General features: G+C 35.4%; 1 protein-coding gene across 2 annotated transcripts in view; it reads left to right on the top strand.

The window, feature by feature from the left end:
• SELENOT (selenoprotein T) overlaps positions 1-14,780 on the top strand; it is a 113,590-nt gene that overhangs the window by 11,155 nt on the left and 87,655 nt on the right. Inside the window, exons 2-6 of one of the 2 annotated variants that reach the window (XM_012782854.3) lie at positions 6,947-7,057; positions 7,496-7,622; positions 10,161-10,248; positions 12,136-12,289; positions 12,757-13,491. In XM_012782854.3, coding sequence (XP_012638308.1) covers positions 6,947-7,057; positions 7,496-7,622; positions 10,161-10,248; positions 12,136-12,260 — 451 coding nt within the window. In that variant the 3' untranslated portion in view covers positions 12,261-12,289; positions 12,757-13,491. Of the gene's footprint in view, positions 1-6,946; positions 7,058-7,495; positions 7,623-10,160; positions 10,249-12,135; positions 12,290-12,756; positions 13,492-14,780 lie in introns of those variants that run through there. The other variant, XM_076004656.1, reaches the window with a different exon arrangement.

Below are 14,780 nucleotides of genomic sequence, written 5' to 3'. Positions count from 1 at the left end.
GGGAAGTAGGACGTCATTGACCAGAACTACTTATGGTTGATTTGATTTGGTTATGTTCTTACTACAAATTCAAGATGCCATCTATGTTTGGTGTATATTCAGGTTTGCATCTTGGTTACTAAATACAGTCCTAATGTTTCTATCAGTCTAGCAGATTGAATCTATGTTTTATTATTTTCAATTTTACTAGTAGAGAGTTTGTGATCTAAGAGAAGTATGACAGATATGCCAGTGAAATTACAATTCATTTTCTTCTTGCTCTTTTACTTTAACATGTGTGTTTATAATTTGTACGTTGCTCTGTGGGCTTGCTTATATTTTCCCTTATAATTGTTCCCCAGGGTTTACTGTGTATGTCTTTCTAAAATAATTAGATTGGAAACTCCTTTAGGAAAGGAGACTATGAAATATTTTACTCATTTAAAGTATCTAGGCCGGGTGCGGTGGCTCACACCTGTAATCCTAGCCCTCTGGGAGGCCAAGGCGGGCGGATTGGTCAAGGTCAGGAGTTCGAAACCAGCCTGAGCAAGAGTGAGACCCTGTCTCTACTATAAATAGAAAGAAATTAATTGGCCAACTAATATATATAGAAAAAATTAGCTGGGCATGGTGGTGCATGCCTGTAGTCCCAGCTACTCGGGAGGCTGAGGCAGGAGGATTGCTTGAGCCCAGGAGTTTGAAGTTGCTGTGAGCTAGGCTGACGCCATGGCACTTACTCTAGCCTAGGCAACAAAATGAGATGCTGTCTCAAAAAAAAAAGTATCTAAGTGTTGCTAACATTTTCTAATGGTGATAACTTACATATATATGTGTCACATTTACATGCTTTATTAGGACTTGGATACTGCAAGTATTATCCTACTTGTTATACAGGAGTGGATACTATGATGAAGGTTAGTGGACTCAACCATTATCTTTTTGATCAGTGAGAAAGTTCATGAGTCATAATTTTTTTTTTGTTGGTCATTCTTTCTAGTGTTAAGGTCCTTTGTCTTATTCTTCTTTGAGAATTGGATTTTGGATTCTTATAATTGAGGTGGTCTCACATAATTTGGGTTCTAATTCTGAATCTGCCATGTACTGGCTATGTGACCATAAACAAATTAACCTCCTGAATGTTTGCTCATTTATAAAGTAGGGATGATAAAGGATTGTCTTTTTTGTTTCTTTTGAGATGGAGTCTCACTCTGTTGCCCAGACTAGAGTGCCCTGGTGTCAGCCTCGCTCACAGCAACCTCAAACTCCTGGGCTCAAGCAATCCTTCTGCCACAGCCTCCCGAGCAGATGGAACTACAGGCATGTGCCACCATGCCCAACTAATTTCTTCTATATATCCGTAGTTGTCTGGCTAATTTCTTTCTATTTTTAGTAGAGACCGGGTCTCGCTCTTGCTCAGGCTGGTCTCAAACTCCTGACCTGGAGCGATCCTCCTGCCTCCGCCTCCCAGAATGCTAGCATTATAGGCGTGAGCCACCGTACCCAGCCAGAATTGTCTTCATAGTTAAATAAAAATATAGCTAGATAGATAGTTTTTGTTCAAGGACATAGGTATTTGATACATTTTCACCTTTTTTTCCTATTGGATAAGTCAGAACAGAAATAAGAATTAAAACTGGCAAGCTTGTTTTGTTCATCTTTTTGTTTTACTCATAGTTAAAAAGCAGCATTGTTATGTTCTGCATTAACCTCCAGAGTTCATTTTGTTTTAGCTTTTATTCTTTTAATTAGTTTAGTTTGGTTTTGGTTATATGCATCTCTTGTGCTTATCCTTTAAGAGATACTGTCTAAGAGTTCTTGATATCATTCACTTTCATTTTCACTGTACCTTTTTGGAAAAGAAATATTCAAACAGAGTGGAGATTTAAAGGGTTTTTGAACAGAATTAGAAATGATTGTCTTTGTTTTGTGTTGCTATTACAGAATACCACAGACTGGATAATTTATAAAGAAATGAAATTTATCTCTTAGAGTTCTAGAGGCTGGGAAGTCCAGTATCAAGGTGCATCTGGCAAGGGCCTTCTTGCTGTTTCATCCCATGGTGGAAGGGCAAAGAGAGAGGGCAAGAGATCAAACTCACAGCTTCAAGCTATTTTATAATCAATATTAATCTATTCATGAGGGTGGATCCTTTATAACCTAATAATCTCCCATTAGGCCCCATCTCCCAACACTGTTGCATTGGGAATTCACTTTCCGTTACATGCTTTTTGGGGGACACATTCAAACCATAGCACAAACATACTGGTTAAAATTTTAAGTCACAGCTACAGCATGTTTCTGTACTACATATGGAAAACATTGCCTAGTAATAACTTAATAATCTTAAAGTAGTTTTCTGAAGAAAAGGGATGGCTGTAGTACAAAAAGGTTTATAAATATTTTACTTTGTTTAGTGGAGTGTTATGTGATGTAAATGGCAGTTACACAAAGACTAATGGACCATTTTCTCTACATATTTTCTCTTGAGAATGAAAAACATAAAATAAACGTAAGTGATGATCACACCTCTGGTCACAGAACCTATACTAAACTAGAATGGTGGCTAGTCAGGAAGGGCCATAGCATCCCTGCGCTCTGTGAAACCTCTGCTCATTGTTTTTGCTGTCAGTCAGCACATCTCCCCCACCTCCTGTTGCCCCACTCCAGCCAGCCCATCCAAGTGCTGGACTGTGCTGGCCAGCCCATCCACCACATGTGCTGGACTGTGTGTTGCTGTGCATTTCTCCTTGAATGTTTGCCTGGTGCCTCTGAACAATTATGTGGCAGTGTGATGTTGTTGCACATACTGAGGGGGTATGATTCAGAGGTCATCATCCAGGACCACCCAAGGTCCATTCCAGAGACAAATGCCTATGGAATGACAAAAGACTCAATTCTGAGAAAAAAATTCAATAAGTATGTCATGAGTCATATACAACTCATGTGGCATGCAGTGTAAAAATGGGTTCTAGTGCTGCGTGAGTTGCATATAACTCACACACAGAAAACAAAAAATAACAAAATTTTTCATTATATTAGAAAATCGTTTTGTGTTTGAAGTTTTATTCTCATAATAAAACAACATGGCCCCAGGGAAACATTTTTTTTCTAGTATGGTAGTCAGTGTGTTAATAGGCAGCTATGGATGGACACAAGGTGTTAAGCCCAATTGTAATAGAAAAATAAATGAATGTGGATTTTGGAGGCAGTTTTGAACTTGAGAAATGGGATAGTATATTGTTTGAGGAATCAGTGGGACATCCAGATAGAGCTGAGTTGGAGGACTACTGAGAGAATCAGGCTAGATATGTAGGGAATATTATATTCACAGTATATTTGTTTCTCTCAGTGTGTTCCTTCCCCCACCCGTCTTCTCCCAGCCTGTGTTCCTTGAAACAACTGGTCTTAAATTTTTTCTCTCATTTAGTAATTACAGAAATGCTAAAAAATCTAAAAACAAATTTATAGATTTTTTTTTTTTTTTTTTTTGAGACAGAGTCTTGCATTGTTACCCAGGCTAGAGAGCAGTGGCGTCATCATAGCTCACTGGGGCCTCAAACTCCTGTGCTCACGCAATCCTCCCAAGTAGCTGGGACTATAAGCACATGCCAATGTGCCATCACACTTGGCTAATTTTTCTATGTTTTGTAGCAACAAGGTCGCACACTATGTTGTTCAGGCTGGTGTGGAGCTCTTTTCCTCAAGCAATCCTCCTGCTTTGGCTTCCCAGGGTGCTGGGATTACAGGTGTGAGCCACTACTCAGCCAATTCACTGAATTTTTTAACACTCTTTTGATTTTTAATTGGTCTTCCAAAATTTCTCTGTAATTTTTACCCTTATTATTTCACCTTTAGGAGATTCCCCCCCCCCCAGGTGATTCAGTAATGTTCTATTACTCTGATGCTATCAAAGATTTGATAAACCTAAAATTTGGTTAATCTATTTTTATTCTCTTCATTCTTTGTGTCTTATTCTTTAGTTCTCTAGCTTCTGGTTTTCCTATACTTCTGGCATAACATTTCAGAAAATCTTTGGGCATAGACTCTTCCACCAATAATTTATTTATTTATTTATTTTAGAGACGGAGGTCTTGCTCTGTCACTCAGGCTGGAGTTCGGTGGGGTGTTCCTAGCTTGCTTGTTCATAGCTTGCCTTGTACTCCTGGGCTCAAGCGATCCTCCACCTCAGCCTTCCAACTAGCTAGGATTACAGGTGTGAGCCACCTCACCTGGCCTCTTCCACCAAGGATTTATAAATTGCTTAAGTTCCTCAGTTCTTCCTAAAGAAGGAATTTTGTCTCTTTTTTCTGGAAAGTATTTTTTTATTAACATATTTATATGGTGTGTAGCCACTCAATAAAGTTGACTTCAGTTTGAAGGAATTGTTTCTTGTCAAAATACTTCATATACTACTTAATGTTTTTATTCTTTTCAGTGCTTTTCTTTTTAAATTGAGCTGTAATTCACACACCGTAAGATTTACTCTCAGTGCATTTTTATAAGTTGTTAGACTGATAAAAAGAAAATATATTGTGTTCTATGTTAATTCATTGGCCAAACTAGAAAGGTCTTTTGGGTGCTTTATTTATTGCTTTCCTGTTTATCTTGTAATTTTACCTGTTGGTTGTAGACTGATTTCAGGTGACATTTGAATAAACTCAGTAAAGAAGCCAGGGCTCTCAACCTCTCAGAAGCCACTTTGGGGCTCATTTTGTATATTTTTACAGTGATGGACATTGTAAATCTCTAAGAGTGAGGCAGTTGAAAGGGATATCACCTGATTTCATATAATATAATTCCTTAACCTAACAAGCTGCCACCTTTTTAGTGCTGTTTTTGCACCTTTTAGAAAAAAACTGAGCAAGTCTGGTCCACATCTTTTATCTTCATCCAAAGTGTATGAGCACTCTTGTGTGTAACTATTTAAAAAGCATTTATCAGATTAGTTTATTATTTGCTCCCTGAATATCTTGTTTCTTGTATGATTTATGGAGTACCTATTCAGATCTTATTTTTTAAAACACTTAGAGCAGGTAATGACCCAGACAGATGTTTATTACTACTTCCTCTACTTAAACAGAACAAGGAGAAATAAAGATTACATCTAGAAAGGTAATGGTCAGGGTTTTTTTGGTTTTTTTTTTAAGAGATGAAGTCTCACTCTGGTGAGATCATAGCTCATGCAGCCTCAAACTCCTAGGCACAAGTGATCCTCCCACCTCAGCCTGCTTATTAGCTGGAGCTGTGGGTGTATGTATACCTCTGCACCTGGCAATGGTCAGTTTTTAGTGATCAGTGTGCTTTTGGAGCTGACCTATTCTGTAGCATTTCAAAACCAGTATTTATAATATACGTTCCTGACTTTCTTGGGTAGAGGGTAGAATAAACATTAGTTGAAATTCTTGGGCTCAGTGGTTCACACCCATAATCTCAGCACTTTGGGAGGCCAAGGTGGGAGAATTTCTTGAGGCTGGAAGTTAGAGACTAGCCTGGGCAATATGGTGAGATCCTGTCTCTACAAAAAAAAAAAAAAAAGTTTTAAAAAATTAGCCACGTGTGGTGGCACACACCTGTAGTCCCAGGTATATAGGAAGAAAGAAAAAAAGGTACTATTATTTTAGATAATCAACTCCATTGTAAACACCAGTGCAAACTTGGGCATTGAAATCAATTTCTTGGTGTTAAGGTTCTTGGTTTTATAGGTTATCTAGATTATTTTTATAATACCTTCAAAACAAAAGCAATATTAAAAAACTTCTCATAGAGAAAGCAATTGTGGTAGAATACTAATACTTGATGAATCCAGGTGAAAGGTTTATGTGAGATCTTTATACTATTTTTGCAACTTTTCTGTAAATTTTAAATTATATCAAATTAGTAATATGAACTTGGTAAAGCCCAACGTGCTAATTGGAAAGAGTAAAGAAAATAATAATGGTAATAGTAAAGTATTAGATAAGGTGGATGTTAAAGGTATCTGAAGATTTATAAATCCATTTAAGTGTAAAGCTCTCTCTACAAAATATTTATACTTTTAAGGAACTTCATCTTTTGTGAAAATTCATTCTATATGTAAAGAAAATATTCACTGTAAAACCAGTGAATTTCTTTTTTTAAAGCAGATTTTCTTAAATTGAGATCTGCTAATATTTGGACTGTTTCACCCTGTCAGTTATAAATTCCACACTGTTCCTTTGGGTTGGTAGTGGTATGAGTGGTGTTTGTTTTTTCCCCCTTAATTGACAAAGCTGGCACATCAGGTTTTACTGTACTATAACTTAATTACTGACCCTGCTTCTCCTGTACCAAGTGGTGCCTTCATTGCTTTATGGTATTTATGTGGTCCTTAGCTTAGAACCTAGTGAACTTAAGTGCTTAACAATATTACCTGAATTTGTAAGCTTGTCTGTTGATATGGTGGTATCATCGTCTTTTTTCTTTATATATGCATTCTGGTGGTATATTTCCCTTTTCTTGTTAGGGCAACATATTCAAAAGTGAGTTGTTCAGAGACTTTAATGGAGAAGATTGGATGCTGTTGACTTAATATCCAGAGTAATAAGGATTTTCTTTCCAAATTGTTGAAAATTATCTTAATATTTGTTTTCCTTTGCAAGGTAGAATCAAATTATTGAGTCAGAAGAGATACAAGAATTTAGTCTAAGGCTAAAGTGATGTGAGAACTCAAGATATGCTGAATGTGAATAGGTAGTTGCTGTTGTCCAATAGTAACCCAAATCTGTAAAGTTTAATGTTCTAATGGCTTTATTTGAAGGGGGAGGTAACTGAAATATGTGAAATTTGTGAAAAACCTCCATGTACCTATCATCCAGGTTCAATCATTATTAATTTGTGACTGATCTTGAGAAAAAATTTTAATCATGGTACTGTTTTAGGCTTTGTCTAACTGCATAATACACCTAGGTGTATACTAAACCACTTAATGGAAACACTTATTTCTCTGCAGTGTTTCCTGAGGTTATAGGCGGGTGTTTGAGGAGTACATGCGGGTTATCAGCCAGCGGTACCCAGACATCCGCATTGAAGGAGAGAATTACCTCCCTCAACCAATATATAGGTAAGTATTTCAGTAACTTAAAAGGAATACAGTTTGACTTTATAAACTTTTGTGAATTAGTTTCATTAACTTTCTTTGGTTATTATAATTTCTTAGTTGGTTATAATAATATACAGAGAATGCTGCTTTATTAATAGCAAGTTTATTTGACTCAAATATAGAAGGCTTTTTCTGTAAGAAGGAATAGGGTCATTTCAGAGATGGCAAGCCTTCTAAAGATGAGCTTTAAAGGCCAATTAATTCTGTATAATTTTATAAGTTAATTTTTCACTGTTTTAAAAATATTAAACATTTTTGTTTTAAAACTACACAATAAACTTTAGTAACTTTTAGATTGGTGTCTAGAAAATGTCTATATACATACATATACTTGAATTAAATATTAAAGTAGATGAGAAATTGTGGCTTCTGATGAATTTGTTTCTTTTCTTTTGATAGACATATAGCATCTTTCCTGTCAATCTTCAAACTAGTATTAATAGGCTTAATAATTGTTGGCAAGGATCCTTTTGCTTTTTTTGGCATGCAAGCTCCTAGCATCTGGCAGTGGGGCCAAGAAAATAAGGTATGTAACTTAATAGCTTTGGTAACTGTAGGTTTTTAGCATGTCAATTAAATATTTTAATGGAATTTTTTTTGAGTACTTGTTACTGATTCACTTGTTTTAATGTGTATTATTTTAACTTATACCACTTTTATCTCTAGGCAAGTCACTTAACCTCTTTTGTCCTAAGTTTTCATATTGATGAATTAAGAATGATTATGTCGGCCGGGCATGGTGGCTCACGGCTGTAATCCTAGCACTCTGGGAGGCCGAGGCGGGTGGATTGCCCAAGGTCAGGAGTTCGAAATTAGCCTGAGCAAGAGCGAGACCCCGTCTCTACTATAAACAGAAAGAAATTAATTGGCCAACTAATATATATAGAAAAAATTAGCCGGGCATGGTGGCGTATGCCTGTAGTCTCAGCTCCTTGGGAGGCTGAGGCAGTAGGATCACTTGAGCCCAGGAGTTTGAGGTTGCTGTGAGCTAGGCTGATGCCACGGCACTCACTCTAGCCTGGACAACAAAGCAAGACTCTGTCTCAAAAAAATAAAAAAAAGAATGATTATGTCTTAAACTTTGGGGTGATAGGATGGTATTACTTTAATAGAAGCTGGGCACAAAATAACTTATTACCTGATTTTGATTATATTATTTAGGTCAAATCATATCCAGCAAAACATAATATATACATATTATAGGCCTTACCAAGTAATGCAGTATTAGTAGGTTGATTCACATTAATAAAAGGGGTTTTGATGAATTTATTCTTATCAAAACACCTCTTTCTCTTTTAATTATTTGTCCTTTGACTCTTAAGTCCATGGAAATCTATTTGGCAAATTACTTCAGTGGATCGATATAAATATACTTAATCTTGTGCTACTTCTCTTTTCCTTTGTAGGGTCTTGCTGCAGCATGCATTCTTTGTAGAGCACTCTTATTTTCATGTGTTACTTAAAATAATTTTTTCTGGAGGATCTCTTGTGTCAAATTTTTATTTTTTTTCTTGAATAGAATTTCTTACGCTTTCTTCAATGAAGTTTTTTGGTTTTTTTTGAGTTCTCTGTCTGGCCTTGTCCTTTAGTTCTAGGCCGAATACTTGCAGTGGATTCCTTCCTACATAGTTGTACCTCTTTTTTTTTTTTTTTTTGAGACAAAGTCTTGCTTTGTTGCCCAGGCTAGAGTGAGAGCCATGGCATCAGACTAGCTCACAGCAACCTCAAACTCCTGGGCTCAAGCGACCCTCCTGCCTCAGCCTCCCAAGTAGCTGGGACTACAGGTGCGAGCCACCATGCCTGGGGATAATTTTTTGTTTTTGGTTTTAGTTGACCTAAACTAAAACCAGACTGGCTAATTTTTTTTTTTTTTCTATTTTTAGTAGAGATGGGGGCTCACTCTTGCTCAGACTGGTCCCGAAGTCCTAAGCTCAAATGATCCTCCCGCCTCAGCCTCCCAGAGTGCTAGGATTATAGGCATGAGCCACTGCACCCAGCTCCTCATAGTTAACTTCTTTTTCTTAGGGAACCACTTATTTCCAATAAGAGGCAAGACTTTGTACATAAGCTTGCTCAGGTGCTATCTCTAATTGAAGTTTGCCTCTACCCTGTCACTAGCAAAATGTCAATTTGCAAAGGATTAAGAATTGGAAGTTGAGTATTTATTGATACTGTTTTATGCTATATTTATTAATTGATTTCAAATTGTCTCTAGTGCATTTTACTTCTATAAATATGTACCATGGTTGAGCCACTGTGGAAGGGGAATGTACTTCAAAGCTGTAGCTTTCATGACAGTTCTTAGTGTATTGTTTCCTTGGAAGCAGACTTGTGTTCCTAAATGTTAGGGTAATCCCTGTGAAATCAAACATCATCTAGGTCAAGTGGGGCAGGAGGTAAAGCTTTTTCTCATCTACTGTGGACATTTGATTTATTTTTATGAAATAGCTTGCTATGAATTGGCATCCTCAACTACATCCTACTTCTAGTCTGGTGATTTTTTTAGAACTTTTGTGTCCAACAAGGAACATATAGTTTCTTTTGGGAGAGAATAGATTTGCCTTCAAAAGGTGAATGAATGTACTTTTAATATGCCAGTGCTTTTTAATCTACTTTCTTAGTTTGACTTAAACTGATTTGTTTGAAACGTAATAAACAAATTGTATTAAATACATGGTTGCTGATTATTGCATCACTAGTCTCTTGTGAAATCATATAAAATGGTAAAATGAATTGTTCTTACACTGGTATTCTTTTGTTTAACTTATTAAGTCTATTGATATTTTTTAGAAATCCTGTGTACATTATGAATATCATATAAAAGTTCTTCAGTATGTATAGAGCTGCAAATTAATATTGCAGTTTTCTTCCTCTGGATATGTTATCTGAACATATGGAATAGCAGTAATAGTTTATACCGGAAATTTATAATGTAGATTAAAAAGAGCACTTATCAAACAGAGAATGAGACTATATGTTAAAAAGTTTAATGTGTCCTAAGTTGTTGTATCATTTTGACTTCAAAATGACTTTCTCTGTTGCGCTTAATTATATTTTCTCTTAGGTCTATGCGTGTATGATGGTTTTCTTCTTGAGCAACATGATTGAGAACCAGTGTATGTCAACAGGTGCATTTGAAATAACTTTAAATGGTAGGTTCTGTATAGTTTGCATTTTGTGACAAATTTTAAATGATTTGAAATGAGCATCAGGCATTTCTATTTTTCATAATAGACTTTTTTATTTTATTATTTATTTGCTGACACAAGATCCTTTGGGAAGGAGAAACTTCTTTAATGCTTACATAAGAGAATTTTATTTGAAAGAAATTGGAAATTCAGGAGATAGAAGAATTTGGAAAATTTGAACTTATTCACTGTCTATACCTCTATTTGAACTTCACATTTTGGAATTCCTCAAAGAGCTGGCCATCTTAGGGCAGATCATCTCTATGGCCCTCATCTACTCCCATGGCTTTAAAATAACATTTGTGTGATACTCTCTGAATATATAGCTCTAGACTTCTCTTCTAAGTGCTATACCTAGAAATCTTAAACATAACCTAGTTTAGGCCACAATTACCTTGATACCCTCTTATCCATTCTCTAAACTAGGGATTGGCAAATATGGCCTCTGAGCTAACAATGGTTTTTACTTTTCTTTCTTTCTTTTTTTTTTTTTTTTTTTTGAGACTGGGTCTGGCTCTGTCACCTTGTGTAGAGTGCGGTGGCATCATCATAGCTCACTGCAACCTTCAACTCTTGGGCTCCAGTGATCCTCCTGTCTTAGCCTCCCAAGTAGCTGGGACTACAGGTGTGCACCACCATGCCCAGCTAATTTTTTTATTTTTTGTAGAGACAGGGTCTTGTTCTTGCTTAGGCCACTCTCAAAAACTCCTGACCTGGAGGGATCCTTCTGCCTTGGCCTCCCAAAGTGCTAGAATGACAGGCATGAGCCATTGAGCCCAACCAGTTTTTACATTTTTAAATGGTTAAAAAAAAGTCAAAAGAATATCTTGTGACACACAGAAATTATATGAAATTCAAACTTTACTGTTTTAACTAAAGTTTTGAGTTTCATCAATGATAAATTTGTGGAACTTTGTCTCTCTAGTTATGTAATTATTTATAAAATATCCTTGATTTTGTCCCTTGTTCTGTAAAGCCTAAAGTATTTACCATCTAGCTTATGGAAAAATTCACCAATATCAGCTCTAAATAGTAATTGTTTTAAATGCAAATTTTATTTTGTTGTTTGAATGTCTGAAATTCATTAAATGACTTTACTTTGTTCTCAGTATAAAGACTAGAACATTTAACATGGCCAAAAGGCCCTACATGGTCTAGTCTAGGGGTCAGCAAGCTATGGTCCTGTAGACCATATCGTCTGCTGCCTGTTTTGTGAACAAAGTTTTATGGAAATATAACTATGCCCCTTTGTTTATGTATTGTCTATAGATGCTTTCAGGCTACAAAGAGAGTTGAATAACTGTGACAGACTGTATGTCTCCCTAGCCAAAAATGTTTACTTACTGGCCCTTTAGTTTTTTGGCACCAGTATAATCTCTGCTTCCCCGGCTTCCTTTTTACTACACCTCCCGTATATTTCTCTCAGCTATTCTGACTTTCTCTTACTTTTAATGTGCCATCCTCCTTTCCAGCCATTATACTTCTCTTCTCTCTGCTTCAGTGGTTTTCTACTCCCATGAACCTTCACTCTTAGAAATTTTTTTTTGTCTTTTAGAACATTACTTCTCTAACTAGTAAGGAAGAGAAGCTTGAGTATGTGCCTCTCATAGTACAGTGGCATTTTCTAGTTTTAATTCGTGGTATACAGTTGTAATCTTGTAGCTATTTATATAGTTCTTTTGGTATTTCCCTTACAAGAATGTAAACCCCATAAGAGTAAGAAACTGTATTCTTTTTCTCTCTTTTGTATCCCCAGTTATATACATAGGCACCAATAAATACTTGTGGAATGAATGTTTATTATAAAATCATCTTTAATTTTTTGTGGGGTGGTACCTTTTATTTTTATAGATGTACCTGTATGGTCTAAGCTGGAATCTGGTCACCTTCCATCCATGCAACAACTTGTTCAAATTCTTGACAATGAAATGAAACTCAATGTGCATATGGATTCAATCCCACATCATCGGTCATAGCCCCACCTATCAGCACTGAAAACTGTTTTGTAAGTAGTTTAAAAATATAATAACTATACATGAGTTTCTGTTAATTCTCATCATGAATTAGCAAGTTAGTAGATATTACATATATTGCCACTGGAGTTTCCAATTTAAGATTTAGCAGATGGATGTGTTCTTCATTAAAATTTATATCAAGAGAGTTTGGGCCTACCAAACTCTTGTGTTAATAATTCTGTTTATCTTTAAGGCTTAATAGTTGATATGTTAGAATGTGTATATACATGCATCTTCTCTTTACTTTCAAATAATTAGTTCCTGAGAGAATGCAAATTCTTTTAACATTCTCTGGATAGAAAACTTACAAGTAAATGTGTGAACACAGAGAGGTATTAGACAACTTTTGCTTAGCAGAGTTGTTCAGGTCTTTTCTGATCAGTGAGTTAACTTTCTAAAAGAGTTTTTATAAGAGTAATTTTTGAAATAAATTTTTTTTTTTCTGTGTATCTTTCAGACATTAAGGGATTTTTGCAAGAGCAGCGTGACTGACATTATGAAGGCCTGTACTGAAGACAGCAAGCTGTTAGTACAGACCAGATGCTTTCTTGGCAGGCTCGTTGTACCTCTTGGAAAACCTCAGTGCAAGAGAGTTTTTCAGTGCTGGCACATTTTGGAATTCTGCACATTCGTGGAGTGCAATAATACTGTATAGCTTTTTTCCCCCAACAAATTCACCCAGTTAATTGTTTTTTTAAAAAAATAGTAAACATTGCTACTTGTAAGTTTTTTCTTAGTCATATTTGAAAAAGTAGAAAATTGAGTTACAATTTGATTTTTTTTAATATGTCTGTTAAATCTGTTGTGCTTTTATATGAATTTTTGTTTTTTATAGTTTCAAATTAATCTTTTTGGGAATATAGCTGAAGTTCCCAAATACTTTATAACAGTTTATCAGATATCTCTAATTTGGCCATGTCCTATTTATATAGTTTTCAAAATATTGCAGATTGTGAACAGTGCATTATACAAGATTATGGGGGAAATCCTATATTCACAGTACTCTACAAATCTGTGTGTATGTGTGTGTGTGTGTGTGTGTGTATGATTACCAGAGAACTACTAAAAAAACCAATTGCTTTTTAAATCCTGTTATGTAGTTCAAGTGTCTTGCCTTGACCAATCTAATGAGTTGATTAACTGGGCCTTTATACTTAATAAAAAACTAAGCAGATGTGAGTTAAATAAAAAAGTTTCAATTTATTGCTCAATGTACCTGTTAACATTATATTAACAGTCGTCTGCCTAAATTTCTGTTTTGATTTATAGATAATTCATAAAGGACACAGTTTAGATTCACACACAAAGAATGGATTCATTTACCATTTTTAGGATAATTGAAACTCACCTCACTAAAGAAAGTTCACTTGAACCTCTTTACATCATTGATATTAGGTGAATGGAGATCAATTGTCTAATATAATTTGTCTAACATCGAATATCAGAATTTTATTGTATATGAGGAACAAACAAGTTTTTTAAATTTAGTTTTAACTATTATTCAGAGTTCTGAAAAGGTAGTTTTTTAAAAACTTAAATTGTTAACAACTGTAAAAATAACTTAGCAGAGATAAAACCATAATGTTAAAAAGTCATATAGTAGCAATCATATTATACTTTAGTTCCCATATACAAATAAAAGTGGTAGAGCCAAAAGTAGGCCTAGATTTGTTAGTGGAAATAAAGGGATTTAAGGAAATCCCTTTTATGAGGAATGTTTGGGGGCCGGCAATGTTTCAGATTTTGGATTTTTTTGGATTTTAGAATATTTACATTATACTTACTGGTTGAGCATCCCAAATCTGAAATCCTAAATGCTCCAATGAATTTCCTTTGAGTGTCATGTTGGTGCTCAGAAAGATTCGGATTTTGGAGCATTTTGGAATTGAGATTTTCAGATTTGGGATGCTCAATCTGTAGTTCAACACTGGGTCCACCTAACACTTAAGTTTATAGGGCTTAATTTTATATAATACCTAACTTTATACTTTGTCACTGATTATTTGTTGATTATGTGTCAGGTAATGATCCTGATTGTGACAGCCTAAAGGTGGAACATAATATAATATTATTTCCAGATGACAATCTAATAATTCACTACAGGAGATTGATTAAATGGTTATCCTTTTAATTAAGAGTGCAGAACTATTAACCTAAATTCTTCATATAATGACAAGAGTCAATACAATTTAAGCTGAAAATTCCTTAGAGATTGGTATTCAGGTATGATATTATTACATCTTTGTCTAGAGCACAAAACCTTGCTATCTGATTGTATACCACTTTAAACTCCCCATGTTCTGCAACTTGAACATCCTGCTGAATGTGTGTAGGGGTCTTTCTTCAGCTGATGGGCATTGCACTAGTGACACAGTTATCTTTGTGGCATGTAGATGTTCAAAACTTGGGCCTTGGAAGTTACCATGGACCCAATGGGTCAAACTATAAAGAACCTAAGATTCCAATCCAACTTTCTCCATC

This window comes from Microcebus murinus, chromosome 1, assembly GCF_040939455.1.
Source record: "Microcebus murinus isolate Inina chromosome 1, M.murinus_Inina_mat1.0, whole genome shotgun sequence".
In the NCBI taxonomy this organism is placed as follows: domain Eukaryota; kingdom Metazoa; phylum Chordata; class Mammalia; order Primates; family Cheirogaleidae; genus Microcebus; species Microcebus murinus.
This window is presented reverse-complemented; position numbering and strand designations above follow the sequence as displayed.